This window comes from Podarcis bocagei, assembly GCF_964188305.1.
Source record: "Podarcis bocagei genome assembly, chromosome: Z".
Lineage (NCBI taxonomy): Eukaryota > Metazoa > Chordata > Lepidosauria > Squamata > Lacertidae > Podarcis > Podarcis bocagei.
Window position 1 is genome coordinate 51,036,248 of NC_138140.1, and position 24,828 is coordinate 51,061,075.

Sequence of the window (24,828 nt, forward strand, 5' to 3'; positions counted from 1 at the left end):
ATCAGTTCAGAGTTGAATCCCTGAAGGCAGACTTAGTTACAAATATGTACATGTGGATCTACCCCATATGGGGGAGTAATCCCAGTGTTCTGCTAGCTGAGAGCTAACAGAGCAGTCCTAGCTAGAAGCTGGTCAAATGAAGAAAGAAGTGAAAAAGAGAGAGGTGTGCTGCGTGACTCGTCCTTTTGATACCTGGACAGGTTACATCACGCCCACCTTCTATCACATGCAAAAAGAAGGATGCTCTAGCCAGGAGGAACGGGAAGTTTCGACTGGCTGAACCAAACACTCCCTCACACGTCTTCTCTAGCTTTTCAAGGAATGTTGTACTTGACTGCCTCTCATGGATTACATCCCACAATATTTACCCCCAAAAGAATTTGATCTAGAACTTGAGTCAATCAGTTTCCATCCACTCCGTCTTTTGCATCTTCCTTGCTTGTGGCTTATTGGGAAAGCAGCAGAGGAAGCAAAATTGCATGCTTGGTGGTCAAAACTGTACTACAATAATAGCATACGGGATATTCACCACCCCTTGGATGAAAAATGTTAAGAGGTAGGAGGCGTGATCCCTGGGGACCATTCATAAACTCAACAACACATCTGATTTGTATCCTCCTTGACTGCTTTTGCCTGGTTGGAAATGTGCCCTTAAACTCTTATCATGCCTCTTGCATAGGTGTAGAAGCCAGGGTACTGTACAGAGGTAAAATTAACATTTGTTGCTCTGTCCACTTTTGCATCTAGTTTGTGGCCCCTGGAAAGGGATGCTTCCCTTAGGCTCAGTGTTGCCCATCTCTGCTCTAGAAAGTGCTTTGACCCATGTGGAATGCCGTTTTCAACTAGAAAGTTTGGAGGACGGTTTGGGCAGGAGGGATGAGATAGGGACGGCTCCCCACAAGCCTTATTCTCCAATCCAGTGAGTCTGTTAAATAATTTTGAGGGCACGAACATCATGGCCATTAGAAATGCTCTTCCTGCTCTTATCACAATGTCTCCTCTCTATCCCTTTAGGAGTCGGAGTCACAATGGTGATCATTTCAACGTTTGTGACCATCTATTACAATGTCATCATTGGCTACAGCCTCTACTACTTGTTTGCCTCCTTCCAAAGCGTCCTCCCTTGGGCAGATTGCAATCCTGAGTGGGCCAATGCAAATTGCAGCAAGACGAGGCTAGGTAAGACTTCCATGGCAGCAAGATTGTTCTTTCAAGCTCATTCAATAATCCTTGATCGTGTTGCAAGTTATTTACAGTAAACTGATGCCGTGTTCTCTTGCTGTTGCTGAATGCTGGCTTATTTGGAGTCTGGATTAGTGCATCATTTTTCTTTACCCCTCCCAAATGGTGCCTCAGTATATAAGAGCAATGTTGCAACAGTCCATCACACATCAGTGTGTGACCAAGAAACAGGGATGGACTCTGCAAATGAAGCGTGTGGACATGCATAGGTGGCACTATGCGGTTAGAAGCGAGTTTGGTTATCTGTGGCCAAGTCACCATGGGCAGAAAGCAAGCTGGGACCCTACTGCTAATGGTGTCCTCTAAGTCTGTAGTGGTTGGCAGGGTGGAGCAAGTGGCTCTTACCTGGGATGAGGCTGGCACAGTGCAAACACACTGGCAGAACCAATCTGGCACTCCTACCAATGCATTTGTACTATGCTGACCTCACCACTCCTCCTTCTTTTGGGTAAGCTGCAGCAAAACTGGAGACGGGAGGTCCGCTAAGCACCGGTGCCCCCCCCCAAAACAGTTACTACTCTACCTCCCCCCCCCCGCCTGCATCTACTTCTCTGGGGAAATACAGTGGTGCCCCGCAAGACGAATGCCTCACAAGACGGAAAACCTGCTAGACGAAAGGGTTTTCCGTTTTTGAGCTGCTTCGCAAGACGATTTCCCCTATGGGCTTGCTTTGCAAGACGAAAACGTCTTGCAAGTGTTCCGATTTTTTTCCGCTCCCCCCCCTTTTTCTAAGCCGCTAAGCCGCTAATAGCCTTTTAGCCGCTAATCCGCTAAGCCTTTAATAGCCGCTAAGCCTTTAATAGCCGCCAAACCGCTAATAGCACTAATCCGCTAAGCCACTAATAGGGTTGCTTCGCAAGACGAAAAAACCGCTAGACAAAGAGACTCGTGGAACGGATTAATTTCATCTTGCGAGGCACCACTGTACAGAATTTGCCTCCACGCTCAACAACTTCTGTTCATTTGAACCTCCATGTTACCAGTATGTAATGTGGACTGATAAAACACTGCAAAAGAGCAAACTTGATGTGGTCATATGTATGATTGCAATGCAAGGAAGCTCTGTAGTGCAGTGGTAGAGTAGCCCAGGATCTCCAGGCTGGGCCAGGAAAGACTTCTTGTACAAAGCCCTGGATAGTCAGTGTAGACAATATGAGTTAGATGGGCCTATGGTCTGACTCAGTCTAAGGAGGCTTCTTATGTTCAGTTCATTTTTCAGGGTGATCTACTGATAGGTATAGGCATCCATGCATAGTGGTAAAACACCACACCAAGACTCTTAATACACCTGGATGTGCAGTCACATTGAGATGGCCTGTTTTCTATAGTGTTTTAACCTATGTGTGCAAGTGCTGATGCAAACTGACAAAGCACCACATAAAAAGAACCAATGCAATTGGGGTGTTAATTGGTGGCTATCAGGTCCCCCATCATTTTCTGTAGGCCAATCTTCCCTGGCCTGGTTCCTCCAGGTGTTCCTGGCCTCCAGCTCTCAGTATTAGCAGCCAGCATGGCCAGTGGTCAGGGATGATGGGGATTCATAATACAGCAGAGAGTATAAGTTCCTACACTGCTCAGCACCAAATTACCTGGAAGACCTGCTTTATCTCTTATACATTCACTGTGCTCTGCAGAAGAGTTTCTCCTGCAAGTTCCAAAGATCTCAGAAAGCCTGCTTTGCAGTAACCTGGAGCAAGGCTTTTAGTGTGTTGCCCCTGTCTGTGGAATAGCATTCTTGTTGATATACAACAGACGACAATCACCTGCACCTTGTAGAAACCATTGGAGACAGTTTTGCTCCAACAGGCTTTCCCAGTTAGATAAAATGGCTCTTTACCGTAAGTGTTCACTGGTTACGGTTTTAGTTTTGCTCTAAAGGTATTTGCTGTTTTTCTGTTTCTAACTGTTTTTGTCATATGTATAAATCACTCTGACAGTGGTTTGGGAAGTGATTAATAAATGTGACAATGCCAACAACCACAACATCATCCATCAACATCAAGGTCCCCATCCTTGCTTGTTCCATACCGGCACACACCCTTTGTGTCATTGCGATGGGCATTCTGCTCATAAGAAATGGTCAGAGGTCAAAATCACACTGGGGGTTAAAAATGTTTTTGCTGCTGTTGCTTCACATACTTGTTGTACCCCCTTCCTTCTGCAGAACTGCTGAGCAACACTTTTTTGTCTTTCAGTGTTAGACTGCAACATTACATTAAACGATGAGACTATCAACGCGAATTACTCTTGGGTTGAGAAAAACAACTACACCTGCATCAATGGCACCAAGGTGTTTGCGAACACCCAGGCTCCCAGTGAACAATACTGGAAGTGAGTCCTGGGCCTGTTGCTCTTCCAGTTGAAATGTGGTCTGCAGGTGTCATTGGGGTTGTCCTCAGTGGGTGGAGGGGCTGTGGCTCAACAGCTACACACAGAAGGAACTCAGGTTTGATCCTTGGCATCCCCAGGTGGAAAAATGCCTAGTCAGTGTAGACCAGCATTTGCCCAACCTTGTACCATCTGGATGTTTTAGACCACGACTCTTGTTGATGGCCAGGGATGATGGGCAGCAAGTGGAGAAAGAAGGTACAGATAGCATTGAGCTAAATAGGCCAGTGGTCTCACTTAGTCAAACTCTAGTACACATCAGATTTTTAAAGCACATTCAGAGCACACCACCCCAAAAAGAATCCTGGGTTCTGTAGTTTGTTATCGGTGCTGAGAACCTTAGTTTGGTGAGGGGTAATCTACCATTCCCAGGTTTCTTTGTGGGGAAGAATGTGCTTTAAAGGTCTGGTTTGCATACAGCCGTAGGCAACTACCTATGACCTTTAAAACAATGGCATTGTGAGGTAAGACTCTGCTGACCCCCATTTTACAGATGGGGAACTGAGAAACTTGCCGAAGGTCACAAACATGACCAACAGGGTTCTTCCATATCCAAGCTGACCTTTGTCCACCCACCTCTATCATCAACCTTTTTGCAACCCCCCCAACCCCCCCCCCAATCACTACCTATCCTGAAGCAGTTTAACAACACAGGAGGGCAGACCCTGAAATATTAGGCAGTTTTGTCTCCCACCCAAAACTCATTGATCATTAAGCATCTACCTAGGTGACCCCTTTGTTCAGGTGTATACAACCTGAAAGGGGCAGGCATTGGAGAGTAGTAATGACACCTGAACACAACTAATTTGCAGGTGTGTCACCTGCCCTGCTTCTTTTGTGCACTAATCATTATGGGTTGCGGCACATTTGCCCGATGAGTAATATGAGTAATAAAAGCTATGTTGTTAGTGAAACAACATGGTACAACCTCCAGAAGAGAGAAATGGATCCTGGTTTGCTTTGAGAAATGTGACATTGCCAATATTGCTTGGGAAACCTTGCAAGCTGGTGGTGGGACTTCACAAGATCAGTTCTCCAAGCTCAAAACCCAGAGGCAAAAAAATCAGTGCCCAGGGCCAGGATGAAAACCTGGCAAGCTAGATCTGGTTCAGACAGGCAGACGTGGTGTATGACCAAGTCAAGATTAAGCTAGTATTTGTTGTCAGTGGAAATCTTGGTGAATCAAAACCAAATAGCTTCTAAACCCCTTTGTCTGGCCTGTAACATATTCTTAGGCTATTCTCCCATTCCTGGGTGAAATAAAAGTTCCTAAGCCAAACTGGGGTCTGCAGGATGTAGGAGCCCCTTTTGGAGGTTACACAGATGCCTCCTTTAGAACACCTCATTTTGCACAGCTGGCTACAGCACTCCCTTCTAAGTGATGTCTTTGCTGATGCTTCCCTTGTCTCCCCCCAGCAACAAGGTCCTTCAGCGTTCAAGTGGCTTAGACGAGACCGGGGAGGTTGTGTGGTACCTCGCCCTCTGCCTTCTCCTTTCCTGGCTGATTGTGGCAGTGGCCTTGTTTAAAGGAATCAAGTCTTCGGGAAAGGTAGGCTTAACCCAGACACGTTGGGCTACCAGCTGCAGTGCCAGCCTCCTTTGCGTGAGGAAAGGATACAATCAGTCCACCAGATCTGCTCTCCCTCTCTTTGATCAAGCCTGTGCTCCAATGGGATGCAAACACATTGAAAGGAAAACATTCAGATGAACTCCCTATCTCAAACCCTGGAGAGCAACTGCTTGTCAAGTGCATACTGTACTGAAGTTGATGGACAAAGCAGTTTCCTAAGTCCAGCCGTTTATTTAGAGTGAGGCACTGTTTTCAAGGGGAGGGACATAGGTCCATGGTAGAGGGTCTGCCTTGCATGCAGAAGGTTCCAGGTTCAGTTCCCAATGTCAGGTAGGGCTGGGAGGGAACCCTTCCTGAAACCTTCGAGAGCTGTGACCATCAAAGAACCACAGAATCGTTGAATTGTAGAGTTGGAAGGAACCCTAAGGGCTATCTAGTCGAAACCCCTGCAATGCAGGAATATGCAACTGTCCAATACGGGGATCGGACCGGCAATCTTGGCATCATCAGCATCATGCTCTAACCATCTGAGCTACCTAGATGTAGACGTTACTGAGTTGGGCAGACGAGTTGTCTGACTTGGTTTACAGCAGCTTCCTATGCAGCAGTGGTCAGGCCCACTCTAGAAAATCCAGAATAACTTTGGATAGTTCAAGCACCTTTGGGCACCAAAGCAAGAGTACCAGCAGCCACTGCCTAGACTTGTGCTCACAGATACATGAGCTTATGAGAGCCTGCATTTCTTTCCAGTCAGCCGCAATGGCATAATTGTCCCCTTGTTCCAATGTGGGATGTTCAGGCTTGTTTCATACCTATCTACAGAATAAAAAATCCCCCTTGAGAAGAGGTTGTGCAGCATTGCTCAGAACTCCCTTGAGTTGGAAGAGAGTTCGCCTTCACACCATGCATTTAAAGCACTTTAAACCTCCCTGGCTTCTTCCCTCAAAGAATTCTGGGAGCTGTAGTTTAAGGGCGCAGTGGCAATTTTCAGAGTGGTTTAACAGTCAATCCCTCTTCACAGGGAACTCTGGGAGCTGTAGCTCTGTGGGGGCAATAAGGGGGTCTTCCAACAGCTCTCAGCACCCTTAACAGACTACAACTCCCAGAATTCTTTAGGGGAACCACGACTGTTTAAGGCAGTATCATGGTGTTTTAAATTCAGGGTGGAGAGAGAGAGAGATTTAGAGGGTTATCCATCTGCACAGGGTTTCTGGCAAGTGGTGGTGGTGAAGCAATGAGAGGGCTTCTGTTTGTGAGAGCAGAACCAGCCTGGCTGGCTCAGTGATGACATCCTGAGAGTGCAATGATTATTCTAAGCACTGCTAAGCTCTGGGGCCGACTCCCTTTCCTTCTCCAGTCACTGAGAATCACTGGCAGGGTGATTCCACTAAAATTAGCAGTTAACAACGTGGCAGAGGAGTCTAGTTTGGCACGGCATTTGGGTTCTCCTAAGCAATTCTGCAGGGCCAGCATAGAAGGACAAGTTTGGCAGGAAGCTGTGAGTTGCTCTTATCTATGTTGCTCATCTGGAGGTGATCCCAAGGACAAGAGCTGAGGCTCCTGTGGGGTATCACATATGGGAGTGTCCTCACTCGTGCACACAGTCACTCACACACTCATGCATTCCAGAGAACCTGCACGCCTGCTCACAATTGCAGCAGAGGAGAGGGAGGCTGTTCCCCAGAAGGAAGTTTTGCAGTACCAGCAGAATTGAGGGAGGGGCCATCACAAATGCTACCACTATGCTACCACTCAGTGGATTTGTAACTAGCTGACTGACCGAACCCAAAGGGTGCTCATCAATGGTTCCTCTTCATCCTGGAGAAGAGTGACTAGTGGGCTGCCACAGGGTTCTGTCTTGGGCCCGGTCTTATTCAACATCTTTATCAACGACTTGGATGATGGACTCAAGGGCATCCTGATCAAATTTGCAGATGACACCAAACTGGGAGGGGTGGCTAACACCCCAGAGGACAGGATCACACTTCAAAACGACCTTGACAGATTAGAGAACTGGGCAAAAACAAACAAAATGAATTTTAACAGGGAGAAATGTAAAGTATTGCACTTGGGCAAAAAAAATGAGATGCACAAATACAAGATGGGGGACACCTGGCTTGAGAGCAGTACATGTGAAAAGGATCTAGGAGTCTTGGTTGACCACAAACTTGACATGAGCCAACAGTGTGACGCGGCAGCTAAAAAAGCCAATGCAATTCTGGGCTGCATCAATAGGAGTATAGCATCTAGATCAAGGGAAGTAATAGTGCCACTGTATTCTGCTCTGGTCAGACCACACCTGGAGTACTGTGTCCAGTTCTGGGCACCACAATTCAAGAAGGACACTGACAAACTGGAACGTGTCCAGAGGAGGGCAACCAAAATGGTCAAAGGCCTGGAAACGATGCCTTATGAGGAACGGCTAAGGGAGCTGGGCATGTTTAGCCTGGAGAAGAGGAGGTTAAGGGGTGATATGATAGCCATGTTCAAATACATAAAAGGATGTCACATAGAGGAGGGAGAAAGGTTGTTTTCTGCTGCTCCAGAGAAGTGGACACGGAGCAATGGATCCAAACTACAAGAAAGAAGATTCCACCTAAACATTAGGAAGAACTTCCTGACAGTAAGAGCTGTTCGACAGTGGCATTTGCTGCCAAGGAGTGTGGTGGAGTCTCCTACTTTGGAGGTCTTTAAGCAGAGGCTTGACAACCATATGTCAGGAGTGCTCTGATGGTGTTTCCTGCTTGGCAGGGGGTTGGACTCGATGGCCCTTGTGGTCTTTTCCAACTCTATGATTCTATGATGGACTCAAGGGCATCCTGATCAAATTTGCAGATGACACCAAACTGGGAGGGGTGGCTAACACCCCAGAGAACAGGATCACACTTCAAAACGACCTTGACAGATTAGAGAACTGGGCCAAAACAAACAAGATGAATTTTAACAGGGAGAAATGTAAAGTATTGCACTTGGGCAAAAAAAAATGAGAGGCACAAATACAAGATGGGTGACACCTGGCTTGAGAGCAGTACATGTGAAAAGGATCTAGGAGTCTTGGTTGACCACAAACTTGACATGAGCCAACAGTGTGACGCGGCAGCTAAAAAAGCCAATGCAATTGGGCTGCATCAATAGGAGTATAGCATCTAGATCAAGGGAAGTAATAGTGCCACTGTATTCTGCTCTGGTCAGACCTCACCTGGAGTACTGTGTCCAGTTCTGGGCACCACAGTTCAAGAAGGACACTGACAAACTGGAACGTGTGCAGAGGAGGGTAACTGAAATGGTCAAAGGCCTGGAAACGATGCCTTATGAGGAACGGCTAAGGGAGCTGGGCATGTTTAGCCTGGAGAAGAGGAGGTTAAGGGGTGATATGATAGCCATGTTCAAATATATAAAAGGATGTCACATAGAGGAGGGTGGAAGGTTGTTTTCTGCTGCTCCAGAGAAGCGGACACGGAGCAATGGATCCAAACTACAAGAAAGAAGATTCCACCTAAACATTAGGAAGAACATCCTGACAGTAAGAGCTGTTCGACAGTGGAATTTGCTGCCAAGGAGTGTGGTGGAGTCTCCTACTTTGGAGGTCTTTAAGCAGAGGCTTGACAACCATATGTCAGGAGTGCTTTGATGGTGTTTCCTGCTTGGCAGGGGGTTGGACTCGATGTCCCTTGTGGTCTCTTCCAACTCTATGATTCTATGATTCTATGAAATGCAGATCAGCTGCTTTGCATGTAGATAGAATGAGCAGCTTTTACAATTATAATTATTTTCAAGAAATATTTTCTATTGGCAATCATTGCACATATTATTTAACAACTGTATGTATGTATGTATGTATGTAATGCACAGTGCTTTATTTCTAGGGAAAATGGTGCCAGTACGCACCATGCCCCCCCCATCTCTCCCACCCTGCTGCTTTTTGCCTGTTCGCACCCCCCTCCGCCACCATGCTGGCCCCCACTTGCCCACCCACCCACCCGCCCACTCCCTCCCCCCTCGCACCTTTGCCTGCTGCATCCTAGAAGTACTTTGGTGCAATCCTTTTATGATCATCAAAGTGCCTTCCAGGAACTTGCCTGACAATCACAAAAGGATTGTGCCAAAGCGCCTCTGCTCTGGCACCACCTTTTTACAATAATCAGGCACTTGGCGATGATAAAAGGGTCACATGAATTTGTAGCATGGGGGTGGGGGGAGAGGTGGCAGTACAGCCTACTGTTGCATACCATCTTTTTAAAAAAGCACTGGTTTTATATTAAATAGCTCAGACACTACTTACTTACTTACTTACTTACTTACTTACTTAATAGAATCATAGTATTGTAGAGTTGGAAGGGACCCCAAGGGTCATCTAGTCCAACCCCCTGCAATGCAGAAATCTCAGCTCAAGCATCCATGACAGATGGCCATCCAACCTCTGCTTAAAAACCTCCAAGGAAGGAGAGTCCCCCACCTCTCGGGGGAGTGTGTTCCACTGCCAAACAGCTCTTACTGTCAGAAAGTTTTCCATATGTTTAGTCAGAGTCTCTTTTCTTGTAACTTGAAGCCATTGATTCGAGTCCTACCCTCCACAGCAGGAGAAAACAGGCATATTTCCTCCTCCATATGACAGCCCTTAAGGTATTTGAAGATGGCTATCATATCTCCTCTCCGTCTCCTCTTTTCCAACGTATTATAATATCCAACATAATGATATTATCATTATCATTATTGTATCATTGGGTGATTGATGGGTGGGCATCTCTGCCCATCTGTCAGAATGACCTGTGGGTGTTGAGGGACACAAGGCATCCATCTCATTGGCTGCAAGTGGCTCCCTGCTCCAGATCTAGTGAAATCCTCCATTTAAGACTCGGTCCCACCCTGACTCCACCTTCTACATCCTCCTCCCAAATCCAAAATCTTGATCATTCTTTCATTTCTTTTCTCGTCATCACAGATTGTTTACTTCACAGCAATCTTCCCCTACGTTGTCCTTGTGATATTGTTGGTCCGAGGTGCCACTCTAGACGGTGCTCTGGAGGGCATTGAGTTCTACATTGGAAAGCAGTCTAATTTCACCAAGCTCACAGAGGCAGAGGTGAGTGTGTCCTGGCAGGTGGTGGAATTGGGCTGAGCACAGCTTCTGCCAGATATCAGATACCAGCACAGAAGGGCCACAGAAGGGTCAGTGTTAGAGCACTGTCTGGGAATGTCCCCTGCCTGAAAACTTGGAAGGCTGCTGCCCATCAGTGTAGAGTGACAATACTGAGCTAGATATGCCCAGGGGTCTGACTCTAAGGCTGGATCTACACTGATCAGGAGAACGCTATAAAAATGCTATAAAAATATTGCTCTCAGGGCAATTTCCCACTGGTGACAGATCGCTGCTCTACAGTGCCCTCACACTTTTATAACACATTTTTAACATATAACTCACCTGTGTAGATTAGTCCTAGGTAAGGCAGCTTCTTATGTACCATTAAATCAGCTCTTTATCTTCAACCAAGAGAAGCCTTACCTTTTAAGAGAAAGGTCATTGGTGCATGGTAGAACAAGTGCTTTGCATTTAGAAGGCCCCAGGTTCAATCCCCAACAGACTTTCCAGGGCTGGGATGTCCTCTCCTTGAAACCTTGGGGAGTCATGACCTCTTAACATCTCCGTAACTGGGCTAGATGGACCAATGGTCTGACATTATATAAAGGAGCTTCCTATGATGTTCCTAAGAGGGATCAAGTCCCTGTTATCCTCTTTCCACACTACTGATAACAGGCAAAGTGGGAATTCCTACATACCTCCCCTCTGCCCCCCCCCCAAAGTATGAGTTCCAGTGTGGCATTAAAAATGCATCATTTCCCAGTCTGAACATGGCAGGCATCATTGCAAAAACTTCCTGTTGTCTAACATTGCTAGATGAAGAGAGCAGGGACGTTATATTTTAAAAAATAAATATGAGCAGAATCAGGCCACACACCTAAACTTCCCCTTGTTCCTCAGAGATGTTTCCTCCACTGTCAGAAGAGGATGTTGGGCTAGATGGGCCCCCTTCGGCCTGATCCAGCAAGCTCTTGTGTTCTTATGTTGGCTACCCCAGCCTATACCTGTGTACAACAGCCTTTGCGACACACATGCCTATTACATTGCAGGGATTGTGATGCAATAATATCTATATTGTCCACCCCCACCTCCATCTGTCTTTCTCAAGGTCTGGAAAGATGCTGCCACGCAGATTTTTTTCTCTCTGTCTGTTGCGTGGGGAGGGTTGGTCGCCCTCTCCTCATACAACAAATTCAACAACAACTGCTATTCGGATGCCATTTTTGTCTGCGTGATAAACTGCCTCACAAGCGTCTTTGCTGGTTTTGCGATTTTCTCCATCTTGGGACACATGGCACACGAGGCAGGCAAGAAAGTCTCAGAAGTCGTCGATTCAGGTAGACTGGAGAAATACTGTTTAGATCCATCTATGGCTGAGTACTTTTAAGGGACATTTAAAGCATGCGACACTTCCCCCCGCCCGCCCCCCCCCCGAATCCTGGAAACTGCAGTTTGTTAAGGGTGCAGGGAATTGCAGCTCTGTTCTCAAGATTCTCTGTGCTTTAATGTATGATGTGTTCATAGTTCATGCCTGGGTGAAGATGCACCAAATGCATTTGTCCTGCAGTGGCTCCTTGACAAGGAGGACTATAAGTAATAAGTAGACGTAAGGGTGGGAGGCTCAAGACAGCTGTCCTCCTGTAGCTCAGAATCTTCTTTTTTAATCCAAATTACAGCAATACTTTTATTTGCTCAACCAAAGTGCCAGCCTAATTGCTACTGGCTGCCAATTAATTAGCAGTTAACAGCCAAGTTACAGGTGCTGGCTTAAGTGTATAAAGCCCTATGTGGCTTGTGACCAGGAAACCTGAAAGATTATCTCACCCCAATCAATTACTATGCTCTGCATGTGAAAGCCTCCTTATCAGGAGATTTCTTCCACACAACAAAGAAATCAGGTCTTTTGTGTTGTGGTACCTATCCTATGTAACTCCCTCCCATTAAATATTAGACAGACACTTCCTCTGATGTTTTTTCCAGTGCCAACTGAACACCTTCCTCTTTTAAACGGAGATTTTTCCCAGTCTGTGTTTGTACTGGAATTATTAAGTTAGTGGTTTGCTGCCCTCGGTTATTTGGGGAAAGGATGAATCGGGCCTTATTTTAAGAAGCAAATGATTTAATGATAAATAAAATATCACAATGATAGTGTGCCAACTTTGGGGTTCTCCATGGCTTTTCATCACGCTAGATACTAAGCAGTAAAGGTTGGGTGGAGGAAAGGCTGGCTGGTGTTGAAGCCATGGACCCTGTGTGCATCTGCCTGCAGTCCTGACCTGGAATGTGGGGAGAGAAAACGGACTTTCAAATGTGGCGCTCTTGGGTGTTATAGAGCAGCAGTGGGCTGTGGCAAGCATCCCCTACTTGTGTGTAGGGGTGGGGGAGAAATTCTATGCAGTTTGCATTTAAAGTTGGATCTCTCAAGTTTGCACTTTCAAGAAGTATATGAGAAGCAGAGCACAGCCAGCCAGCCATCAAAATTTGCACTTCTCCAAATTTGGCAATGCAGCTCTCCTACCAACCAATGTTTACAAAAATGCTTATTTCAGAGAAAAGCATGCTTAAAAAATGAAAGCATTCGTGGAAATGACATACAAAAAAATCATTCCATTAGGTATTTATTTATTTGTTTCCTGCCCTCCCCAGAACTGGGAAGTGACTTGTAGAAATGTTTGCAGTCAAAATAATATACAAAAAAATGTGTTGTTTATGAACACACACACACAAAAATGATGAAACACTGGCACATTTTCATGCCTCTGTACACCAAGAAAGTACACCAATTGCTTCAAGAATGTAGAGAATCTAAGACCGAAAAAGCAAACAAGCTGGGAGAAGCAAAATAAAAAAGATCCTTCCATTAATTCTCCTGAGCTTTCTTAGAACTGTGACAGATTGGATCCTAGCCTTACCATGAGGCAGAGAGAGAGCTGAGGGTACAGAAGAATGGGGTCGCAGCGAGCACAGGTTGGTGTGCCCTGTGCCCTGCCCCATACCCTATATAGTCGCCCAGTGGTTTTTAACCTGTGTGTCGTGGCACTCTGGGGCGCCTTGAAGGACAGTCAGGGGTGCCGCGGGCAACCCTGGCTTCTGTCCCTCTTTCCTTCCCTCCCTTCTCTGATGCTCTCTCTCAAGCCTGCCAAAGGCTTGCCCAGCTGTTTGTTGCAGCAGCCCTGGCTACAAGCTCCCCAGGCAAACGGTGTCTCTGGGACTGGTCATGGGGTGCCGGTTGCCAGGAGCTCAGGCAGCCTTGGTGTAAGCAAGCAAGCGGGCAAGGGAGCCCAGACAGCCAGCCCAGCAGCCCTTGCTGTTGGGAAATGGACAGACAAATGGGAGGCCGGGCAGGCAGACAGCCATTACACTGGCCTTTCTTGTGCTCACTGTGTGCAAGGCCCACCTGGGAGCTGAGTGCCCTGTGCTAAAGGGGAGCCCTTCTGCCATGCAGGCCTGGCAGCACCTGATGCCGCCACTGCTGCCTCCCAAGGTAAAGTGCTGGCCTCATGTTCACCTTTGGTCAGTCTCCATTGGGCCACTAAGGCTAGGACTTCCCAGGCCCCTGTGGGGCGGTGTGAGGAGGCACCTCTCTTTGCAGGGGGTGGGGGCAGCTGCCCAGAGGACCCCCAAGGGAAGGGGAGAGGAGCCTGAGGGAGCACTCCACCAGGGAGGGTGTTTGAAAAAGGGTGAGGGGCTGCCAGCTCTGCAGGCGGGGGGGGGGGGACATAACTGAGCTCCTGACCCCACAGGAGAGCCACAGAAAGAATGTAGTTGGTCAAGGGAGCTGCGGGATCAAAAAGGTTGAAAACCTCAGGTGCTACAGAGCATGCTTCCCCCCTGACATGTGGGGAGACACCACCTTCTCCTTCACCTTGGGTGGCTAAATGTTCTTCTGTGCCAGCCCAGCTGCTCTGATGCAGCAAGGCTCTACTGATGATCTTACAGCAGCCTTGCCAAAACTGGTGCCCTCCGACCACTGGGCAGCACAGCTGGAGGATACTTGGTCATCTGCAGCCAGAGCCTGCTGGGGCACCTACTTTTGCTATAACAGGCTGTGGGTGTCCGGGGGTTGTGCAGCTCTTGGGATATGTGTTGGTGGGGAAGTTGGAGCATTTCATTGAAACTGGAAGCAGAAAAAATCCCATCAGTTCATATATTCCAAGGCCAGAAACAGAAATCCCACAAGCAACTATAAGCGGCATTCACTGTCATTGTGAGGGGTTTTTAGTCCACAAGCATTGAATAAATATGCTGTTTTCCTCCATTGAAATCAAATGCATGATTATGTAATTAATTGCATTAGTTTTGGCCATGGCAAATAGCAAGATGAACAAGGTAGATTTTAGCAGATGCCGAATTGCAGCAGAATGAATGGAATGAGAGCTGATTTTGATGAAACTAGGCTGGAGATTGCAGCCTCCCTGCTGCTCTTCCTTGATCCATAGCATCAGAGGCCTCCACTGAGACACTGCAAGAAACCACTTCCTGTTGCCTTCCCATCCCACAATTGTTTCTCTTCTGTTACAGGCTTTGATCTGGCGTTTGTTGCCTATCCAGAGGCCCTTTCGAAGCTCCCCGTCGCCCCCCTCTGGTCTTTCTTGTTCTTCTTCATGCTCCTGCTCCTGGGGCTCGATTCCCAGTTTGCTACTGTAGGTGAGTCATGCTACAAAACAAGCTGTTCCTATCTCAGCCACTCTTCCCTGTGACCTTCATGCTAATCTCCAGCCTTGATTCACGCAGCTGCTTTCCTGATGCAAAGATGAAAGCTAAGCTGGCTGGGGGGGCCTCCGCCAAGGACTGGCTCCTTTTTTGTTTAAGTTTATAATTTTATTCTAGCAAGATTCCAGCCCCAGGCCTCAGACAAACTCTGCACAAGCCTATTCATAGGTGTTCATTTATGTATTGCTTTTAAACCTAGTATGATGGGGAAATAGCAATAAAATCAATAGACTTTATAAACAAATAGACATGATAAGATTAGCAAGCAATATATACAACAAAATTCCATGTCTGGGTAGCCTGGCCTGAACAGAAAAGTTGTATGCTTAGGATTGCACTCTTTAGTTAATAATTTATTAACATTTCAAACCTCCTCAAATGAACCCTTGATTAATCAGTCGGCAGAGATTGTATTACATTTTATTTCATCAGGTTGCCACTCTGAACTGTCTTCCTAGGATTACAGTCCCTTAAACTCTGCAAACCCTTCTGCGGAAATGAATTATTTGCAATGCATGTTAGATTGGCGAACTTCCGCACATTTAAAGCACACAGCTTCCCCAAAGAACCCTGGGAATTGTAGTTCTAGGGATTCAGTTCCTCATACCCTTGAGAAACAACAGTTTCCATTATTCTTTGGTGAGGAAGTTGCACACTTTAAATGTATAGTGTGTATAGTGCAGCTTGAAATGATAAAATAAATCAGTAGTACTAATGCTCATCATGCCCACCTTATCCTGCAGAGACCCTTACAACCACCATCCAAGATGTTTACCCCAAACTTATGAAGAAAATGAGGATCCCAGTGACCTTGGGCCTGTGCACCGTGCTGTTCCTGCTTGGGCTCGTCTGTGTTACGCAGGTAGGAAGGAGCAAAGCCTCCATGGACCCACCTTCTCCCTTGAGGATAGAATTTGTGAATCTCTCAGGGACAAAGTGGGGTGGGAATCACTATAGCCTTTTCCAGATGACTGTCCTATTGAGCCTGCACCCTGGTTTATGTGCATGAAGCTTACACACTGGTCAGACTGTGGCTCCATCTCCACTATGCATTTAAAGAACTGTGGTAGTGCTTTAAACAGTGATGGTGCTGAGAGTTGTTAAGAGAACCCCTATACCCTCTTCAAAACTATAACTCCCCGAGTGGTTTAGCACACTTGTTCCCTCTACCCAGGGAGCTTTGGGAGATGTCGCTCTGTGAGGAGAATAAGGATCTCCTTAACAACACTCAGCACCCATGGCAAACTACACTTCTAAGGATTCTTTAGAGAAAGTCATGATTGTTTGAAGTGGTGTGATACTGCTTTGAATCATGGCCCAGCTGATGCCCTATTCCCATCATTAATGAGTGATCATCCTGGTTGGCTGTGCATGTTCCTGCTAAAGATTTGTGCATCCTGCACTTCTCAGTGCATTTCCTGTCACTTCCCAGGCTGCAAAAAGTCTTTTTTAAAGGGAGAATAAGGATAAGAGGATTTGTTGTGCAAGGGCAAGAGAGTGCCCTTTTAACTACGTGAGGCTATATTTCTGAGATGTGATTCAGTCCCTCCTGGAAGTAGTGACACTCAGAAGAAGGAATGGGGAGAAATTAATTTGAAGTTTGGGTTTAAAGATAAACCCACTGGATTTCCAAAACAGTATACAAACTGAAACACACCCATGCTCCCAAATTCATCTTCCTCCGAAATTTGCAATGCAGTTCTCCAGCCAAGTACTGGGTACAAAAATTGCATCCAATTTAAATGCATATGCTGTTGAAAATAACACGAAAATGCATTACAATGGAGGAAATGGCTTTGCAAAAATGTGTATATTAGGCAAAACTGCATACAATAAACGTGTATATTAGGAAAAAATCACACTAAAATGCTGATAAATTTTCATGAAGATTTAAATGAGAAATTGCTGCATTTTGTTAATGCTGCAAAAATGTGAACTGAACTTAAGAACTTGAGAAACAGAGGAAACAAAAATTGACAGACTTGTTCATCCCTAATCTAGAGACACTTGAGAGAGATCTGTGTGAAATGGAACTAACTTTTCTGCTGCCTTTCATCCTGTTTCTGCAGGCAGGGATCTACTGGGTCAACCTGGTGGACCATTTCTGTGCTGGCTGGGGGATCCTTTTTGCAGCTGTCCTGGAGCTGGTGGGGATCTGCTGGATTTATGGTAAGTGATGAATGCCGTGTCACCCAGCCCCTAATAAAACACTAACCTCACCAAACACTCCCCAGTTCCAAAGCAGCAACAGCAACTTGATGATTAGGAAGGTTTCATCAACCTCAGTGGTGGAGCTTCATGCTCTGGCATGGGGGGGGGCAGAGAGCAGGTGGGGACAGACTGGCGTGTGTCCTGGGGGTGGTGCGCTGCCCGCAGGGGCATTACGTGCATCCTGGGGGCATGGCGCACCACCTGTGGGGGTGTGGCACCCAACGCGAGGGGGCAGCTGCCATGGCACCCCACCGGGATCGTGGTGCCGGGGGCAGTGCGCTCCCCCCACCCCCCTCTTCCTCTGCCAGTGATCAACATTTAACATCTAACTTAAATTTTGATAATTCAGTCTCCCAAATGCATTGCTTTATATGCTACTTCGCCCTGGTCAAATGGCTAGACCCAGTGACACCCATAATTGTAAGATTGAATTAGCAGCTTTGTTTGTTTGTTTGTTGCTTTTATATCCCGTTATTTTCCTCCAAGGAGCTCAAGGCGGTGTACCTGGTTCCGTCATGAAATTCTACTCAATATTGATCCAGAGCAGAACTCCAGAGTATAGTTAGCAGAATAAAAACTTCAACACATTGCAAGATTCCCCCCAAAATAGACCAGAGGCAATTATATTTTATCCAGAAGAGTTTTACTGCTACTGAAGGCAAATGAGCATAACGGTTAAAAATCCAATACATTCAGGATTGGCACAGTCCATAAGAAATCCGGTTGCAGCAGACTTAACTTAAACTTACAATAACTTATAATAAGACTAAACCTTAATACTAAGCACACTATGTACAAAACACTACACCAGAAGGAAAAGAGATAAAAAGAGACAGTTAAACCCTGGCTCCTTCTGGCTGATTATCATAGTCAGCACAACCTTGACAGAAAGAGATAAGAGAACCGGTTTAAGCCAGCTGTACTCAGCGCTCTGAGGGTATAACCCAAACATCAGGAACCTTCAGCTTGTTTATTTCACACAGAAAGAACCCCTTGTCATCTAATCCCTACAACAACTCTGTGAGGTAGACTAGACTGAGAGGCAGCAACTGGCCCCCAAGGTCACCCAGTGGGTTTCATGAGACCCTGGTCTCCCAGGTGCAAGTCCAGCACTCTAACCACTATGCCTGTGAGAAGGGGCTCTGTGGCCGAGCACTTGCTTTGAGTGCAGAAGGTCCCAGGTTTAATTCTTGCATCATCATCCTCGTCATTACATTTGCGTCCCATCTTCCCTCCACAGAACTGAAGGTGCATACATGTTCCTTCCCTTCCCCATTTTATCCTCACAACGACCCTGTGAGGTAGGCAGGGAAGGAGTGGGGAGGAATCACAGGACTCTAGCATGGAGTCACAGGATCTGATCCAAGCCAGTCACATCTTGGATTAGATTCTGGAATCCACTCAATCACTCCAGTCCTGTGTCTTCTCTGTCTGTTAACATCTCTCCCCATCTTAAAACACTTTAGCAGCAGTTTTTCAGCCACTCCAAGGCAGAAACCTCAGTGCCACACACCTGCAATTGAGGACAGTCTGCAGGCCATCCCATCACTCTCAAGGGGAGTAAAAGAAAGCTGACTCTTCACAAACACAGAACTAACCCAGCGGTTTGTGTCCCCTTTGCACAGGTGGAAACCGATTTATCGAAGACACTGAGATGATGATTGGGAAGAAAAGCTGGTTGTTCTGGCTGTGGTGGAGAGTCTGCTGGTTTTTCATCACACCTTTCCTCCTCCTCGTAAGTAGCCAACTTTTAGCAAGAGATTTCAGTAGCTCTGAGGCTGGGGGGAGGTAGAGCTGGGCTTACAGGGAACCTCCGTGGGTCATTTTTTCCCCAGCCAAGCTTCCCCATATTTTCCCAAATCCAAGTCCCTAATCTCCACAGCTGACATCATATATGGTGTCAGGTATTGGGCAGGTGGCAACATGGCTGGATCAGCACTTCGCATGGTTGATTCCTGCAGAAAGCAGGATTAAACTCACATGCACATCTAGGAATGCTTTGGATGTGTGAGATGTCTGCCCCGCCCCCTGCAGGAAACTGCATTGCACACCCAAATCCTGCAGAATCTGGCTCACCAGCAGAAGCACAGGGAGGAGCTTAATACTACTTGCTCCCACTCCTTGTAATGCCATGACGTATAATATTGGAGGTCTTTGTAGTCTTTTTGGGGGCTGCCCAGAAATATCCTGGCTGACTGGATAAGCTCCTGGGCTAGAAAGAGCAAAATATTTCCCTCACCCCAGCACTCCCATGAGATGCCTCTCGGGGGGGGGGGGGCATGCGTTATCTTGGAATGGTTCTTAGGTACACAGAAGGAAACAAGCCACATTGATTTTAGGCTTGGCTGCACCACTGAAGACAATGACATTGACTCTCCTTGGCACTCTGCAAACATTAAGCATGAATAGGTGAAGGATGGGGCCAGCTCAACCATGTTCAAATGCAGTGTGAAAACAGGCCAAGGTGAACTTCTCTCCCTGGTGCAGTTGCCAGACATCTAGGTCGGCTCTGAAGTCTCCAGGTTTGCCAGGTGCCTCTTCAGCTGTCAGTTGGAGAGCCTGAATCTCCAGGTGAGCAAGATTGCCTTTAATAAAAATATATATAGTAAGAAGACAGCGCAGGCTTCAGTCTGGCAGGAGCTGGCTGCAAATGATAGCACAAACACTTGGGGGGGGGTTGCCCTCCTCTGCTCCCCTCTTCCAATTAGCGTCCATCTCCAGGCCCACCTCATGACATTACCAGGGGCCACCAGCTCTACAGCCGTGGTTCAGTCTCAGGTCCAGGCTTTCCCTTTTGGCCAGATTTTGAGGTTAGGAAACCAAGTCTTGAAAGCTGGGCCTAAAACATGTCTGATCAGGTCTTGTTCAATGCTGCACAAGCAGCTTAGTCTTGGCTAAGTTTGACTCTCCTGTTTCTCTAACTTTTTTTTCAAACAGGCAATTTTGATTTGGTCTTTGGTCACATTTGAGCGCCCAACATTTGGCTCTGTGGAATACCCAGTTTGGGGAGCTGCTGTTGGTTGGTGCATGATCATGTTCTGCCTGATTTGGATTCCCATCATTGCCATTTACAAGATATCAAAAGCAAAAGGGAGCTTGTGGCAGGTAAGTGCTTTGAGGTATCATGAACTCTGCTCTGATGGGATAGTCGCCCTTCTCTGGGTCCCTTCAGATGTCCTTTAATTGTGCATTCGTGATGATTTGTGATCACAATGCTATTGAAGTGGTTAGACGCAATCCTGATACTGTTTGTGCCTGTAAAGATTTTGGGGCAGCTTCATTTCCCATCAGTGCATACCCTGTAACCTCCGGTTGAAATTCCTTAACTTTTCATACCACAAATGTTCTGGCAGGCGGGTGCCCTGCTTTTGTTCTGCTGTAGCCCCTCCAGACATCAATAATGTGATAGCATTGGAGAAACTTCACAGACCAAACTAAAGCAGATAAAACCAGCTATTACTGCACTTTTGTTATGTTAAGAAAATGTTGCAGAATACACCCACAGCAAAACATCAGCCTGGAGGCACCCAGAGGCACTGAGTTCAGCCAGAGCTGAAACAATAGCAAATAATAATGCATATGTAAATTCCCATGAATGCTAGGACAATTTTGCTAAGCAATCTAAAGCATTGGTTTATAAGCTTTCTACTTTCCGCAAAGACTTGCTGGCCAAGAAACCTTGCATAGGCAACAGCTCCAGGGGGCCCAAGGCTCTTTGCCCCCCCCAATCTTTTTCTTTTTTGAGGGAGCTGGCCCCTCCCCAATTGTTGAAGCCTAACATGAAGCCAGACGTGGAGCGACATAAGATTTTGTGTCAGCTCCTCAATGTTCTTGGGAATATGGTGCTTCTGAACCCTTGCATGGCGGCTGCTCAGATTCCTGTCCCTTGGGGTCCTGAGTTTTCGTGTCACATACTGACACAGGCCATGTCCAGTCATTCTTCATAACTGACACAGGCCTTCCAGTCATTCTTCATAACGTTAAGGACTAGAAACTTGTGGACACTTCTCATAAGGGCATGGAGCAGGAGTGGTGAGGGATGTGGTCTGAGAAGAAAGGGCATGGTCTGGAGAGAATCCCAGGGGCTAGATAGAAAGGCCTGGGGAGAGGAGCCACATTCATTCCCCCACAAACCTGAGGTTTCATACTACTGACCTAATCTGTTTGGAGGAGCTATCTAAACCAGAAGCTTTCACCTACACACCTTGCAGCAGAGAATTGCGCCAGGCCTCTTGTGTCTGCTACTAGGATGACACCTCTAGACTGAGCCTTCATTCCCCCTTTCTGGTTCTCCCCCTTCTAGCGCATTACTTTCTGCTGCAAGCCCCAGCCCAACTGGGGTCCCGCCCTAGAGCGCAATCGTGGAGAAAGATACCGCAACATGGTTGACACAGAGAAGGAGAAAGACATCGAAATCCCGACTGTGGATGCCTACGTACACAAGCCAGAGTGAAGTGGCCCGTTGGGAGGCAATTGTCACTCATCTGCAGCAGAGAGAGTGGGGTTTTTGGGTTTGTGTGAACGGGTTTTTTTTTATATAATGGAAGCCATATTATTTATTCTGAGAACTGTATATTGTGATAGATCAATGGACAGCAAGTCAACGGAGCGTGGAGGCAGGTTCTTCGTCGCTAACATGTACTGCCCTATTGACCTGCCCAGTTGCTAGATATAGTGAGGAAGACAGCATGTCTCCTGACCCCTTAGCTGGTGCTAAAACTGGTCCATGCTATGCATGGGGAGAGCTGGAAGAAGTTCCAGAGTTTAGTCCCTGTTCCCAGGGGAGGCTGTGACATAGATCTTGCTAGGAGTGGGCTCCATTCCCTAACCCATCATGATCCATTCCTGTAACGACCCTGCAGAAATCCTCCCCAGAGTCTTAATCCTCCACTGAAAAAATAAGGGCAGCAGCCTTGCCCATCCTAACAGGCTTTGTGATAGGAATACACTTCCATAATGCTCGATGGTGATTCAGTATCACACAAGTGTCTTACCTAGAAGAAAGCATTGTTGAAGTCAGTGGGATGTAATCCCAAATAGATTAGTTTTTTGACAATTAGCTATTGTTTTTGTATTCCTGTTCCTGGAACTATGTGTATGATACATCAGATCTATATCTGTATTTCTGCATCCAGGCATTCCAAATTTGGCACCACAGAAACCTGAGCGATGTGCACTTTTTATTTTATTTTGCATAATTTATTGTTTTTATCCTCTTGCAAAATAATGATGATGATGATCAGGTTTTCTTCTGGATGGATAAGCCAGGTGCTCTCCACCCCTCATGCAGTTGCTAAAGATCCAGCCAACTCTTTGGTTTTGGGGGATTTCAGCTGGTGTTTCTGCCACACCTTTAAGCATATTGTTACAGTCCCAGCAATATAGGCTAGCAGCTTGGTGTTTGGAGTTTGTTTTTCAAATGCGACACTTCAGAAGCTGGGTCCTGTGCCTAGTGCCATATTCTGTGCTTTGTGGCCTTAGTTAGTCTCAGAAAGCCCAGAGTGGCAGGCTGGCCAGCCCAAAGACCTGACTTTCACGATGCTTCTGTTCTGCCTGATCTTGTATTGAGCTGGTAATGGCTGCGATCTTCTCAAGAGGCTCTTCCTTTCATCCATCTTCATCCCCATTCTCTCCTGAATCTCTAATTTGTGAGTGTCTCTGGAGAGGGTCATTTTTCTTAAGGATGTTGCACAAGTGAGTCAGCACTTGTTTTCTAGTTTTCTTCAAAAATGCCATTCTTTAAATGCTCAGGCAACCTGAGTTACAAAGGAACTTTCCCTGAAGCTCCTGCTATAAGTTTTATGGCATCAAATTTGTATACTTCCAAAAGAGAAAAGTGACTTTAAATATATATATATATTATTTCAGAATGTTGTTGTTGTTGTTGTTAGAAGATAACTCAACTGGTAGAGCCTGAGGCTCTTAATCTCATGGGTCCAAACCTTTGGTTGGGCAAAAGATTCCTGCATCTCAGGGGGTTGGACTAGATGATCCTTGTTGTCCCTTCCAACTGTACAGTTCTGTGGTTCTATAATGGGATACAGCAAGATGTCCATAGCCTTGTCCCATTGAACACCTGGGAGGGGGAATGTCCAGCTCTCCAGATGTTGCTAGACAGCAATTCCCATCATCCCCAGCCACTGCCCATGCCAGAGAGCTACAGGTTCCCCATAATATCTAGAGGACACCAATTCTTGAGCCCTGGCCCATGCTCTGAAAGATAACAGCCTCTTTGGGCCCAGGGTGGGGGAACAAGAACACTCTTCCTTTGCCCTAAGTCATCTCAGTTGAAGAATGGAAGTGGAGTTGTTTCATCCTTCTAATGCAGAGTTTCCCAAACTTGGCTCTCCAGCAGTTTTTGCATTACAACTCCCACCATCCTTAGCTAGCATGGGATGGTGGGAATTGTAGTCCAAAAGCAGCTGGAGACCCAAGTTCGGGAAACACTGTTCTAATGGAAAGGTAGGCAACACAATGCACTCCAGATGTTGATAGACTCTTAATTCCCACCAGCCGCAAACAGCTTAGCCGGTGATGGAACTTGTAGTTCAACAACGTCAGGTCAGGCAGCATTGGCTACTCTGGTTCTGATGGCAGCCACAAGGAGGGATCCCAGAAACAGGTCACATTCACAACATAAATTTAAAGCAGGTGCTGAGAATTGTTAGAAAACCTCTATTCAACTCACAGAGCAACAATTTCTAGAGTTCCCTGTGAAGAGGGATGGTTAAGCCTCTCTAGGGAGTGTAGCTCTGTGAGAGGAACAGGGGTCTCCTAATAACTCTCAGTGCCGTTAAAAAACTACAGCTCCCAGAAATCTTTTTTCTTTTTTGGGTGGGGGGGAGCCATAACCGTTTGAAGTGGTGTCATGGTGCTTTCAACTCATAGTGTGGATGTGGCCACCATTTGTCCCCAGATGTTTGATTCTGGGTGGGTGGTAGAAAAATGCCACTGCAATGTGACAGGATGTTCCAGCTGCCGTACCAAGCAGTCGCATGACCACTAGACCCACCTTCCTTCCACGTTTCCTGTCAATTGTAGGCCAATGTCCTGGAAGTCTACTTTCACTGAAAAGAGTCCTTTAGCTGCCTTCACAGTCCATGACATAAAATAGGACCAGGGCACTTTCTTTGCCAGGGACACCAAGCCTGTGGTGATAGGTGGGAAGCTCTGGGTTTCCCCCAGGTGTGTTTTTGTACTGCAAAAAAACATATTGTCTGTTTTGGGAAATGAACATGTTGCCATCTCAAAACCAATAAAATTTTTGTTTGTTTGTTTTTGACCTGCTTGACCCCTTTTCCCTTCACAGAGCTACAATTCTCAGAGTGGTTTAACAATCAGAATTGTACCTCTGGTAAACCCTACTACTCAAAAGTAAGCACTGTTTAGTGCAAAGAAACTACCTCCCAGGTAAATCCGCCCAGAAAGGAGAGAAAGTTGCAACTGGAAATGAACAGCAGTGACGACGACAACAAAAGAAAGGAGGAAGGGAAGGTTGAGGTTTAGAGGCTTGGGAGAGAGGGGAAAGTGGGCTAACCACAAAAGCAAGGTTTGGCAAATACAGGCTGGCAGGCAAGTTGCCATGTAATTGGATCTGTGCTATTGCCTGCTAGTAGGAAGCTGG

At 46.5% G+C, this 24,828-nt stretch overlaps 1 protein-coding gene across 2 annotated transcripts in view; it reads left to right on the forward strand.

Annotated features, from left to right (window-relative positions):
* Positions 1-24,486, forward strand: part of SLC6A14 (solute carrier family 6 member 14) — a 54,982-nt gene extending 30,496 nt beyond the window's left edge. For both annotated transcript variants that reach the window (XM_081180460.1, XM_081180461.1), the window contains exons 4-14: positions 1,015-1,179; positions 3,438-3,573; positions 5,047-5,179; positions 10,143-10,283; positions 11,389-11,617; positions 14,802-14,927; positions 15,737-15,855; positions 17,063-17,162; positions 18,830-18,939; positions 20,142-20,309; positions 21,508-24,486. In XM_081180460.1, coding sequence (XP_081036586.1) covers positions 1,015-1,179; positions 3,438-3,573; positions 5,047-5,179; positions 10,143-10,283; positions 11,389-11,617; positions 14,802-14,927; positions 15,737-15,855; positions 17,063-17,162; positions 18,830-18,939; positions 20,142-20,309; positions 21,508-21,657 — 1,577 coding nt within the window. In that variant the 3' untranslated portion in view covers positions 21,658-24,486. The remainder of the gene's footprint in view (positions 1-1,014; positions 1,180-3,437; positions 3,574-5,046; positions 5,180-10,142; positions 10,284-11,388; positions 11,618-14,801; positions 14,928-15,736; positions 15,856-17,062; positions 17,163-18,829; positions 18,940-20,141; positions 20,310-21,507) is intronic.
* Positions 24,487-24,828: the final 342 nt, after the last annotated feature.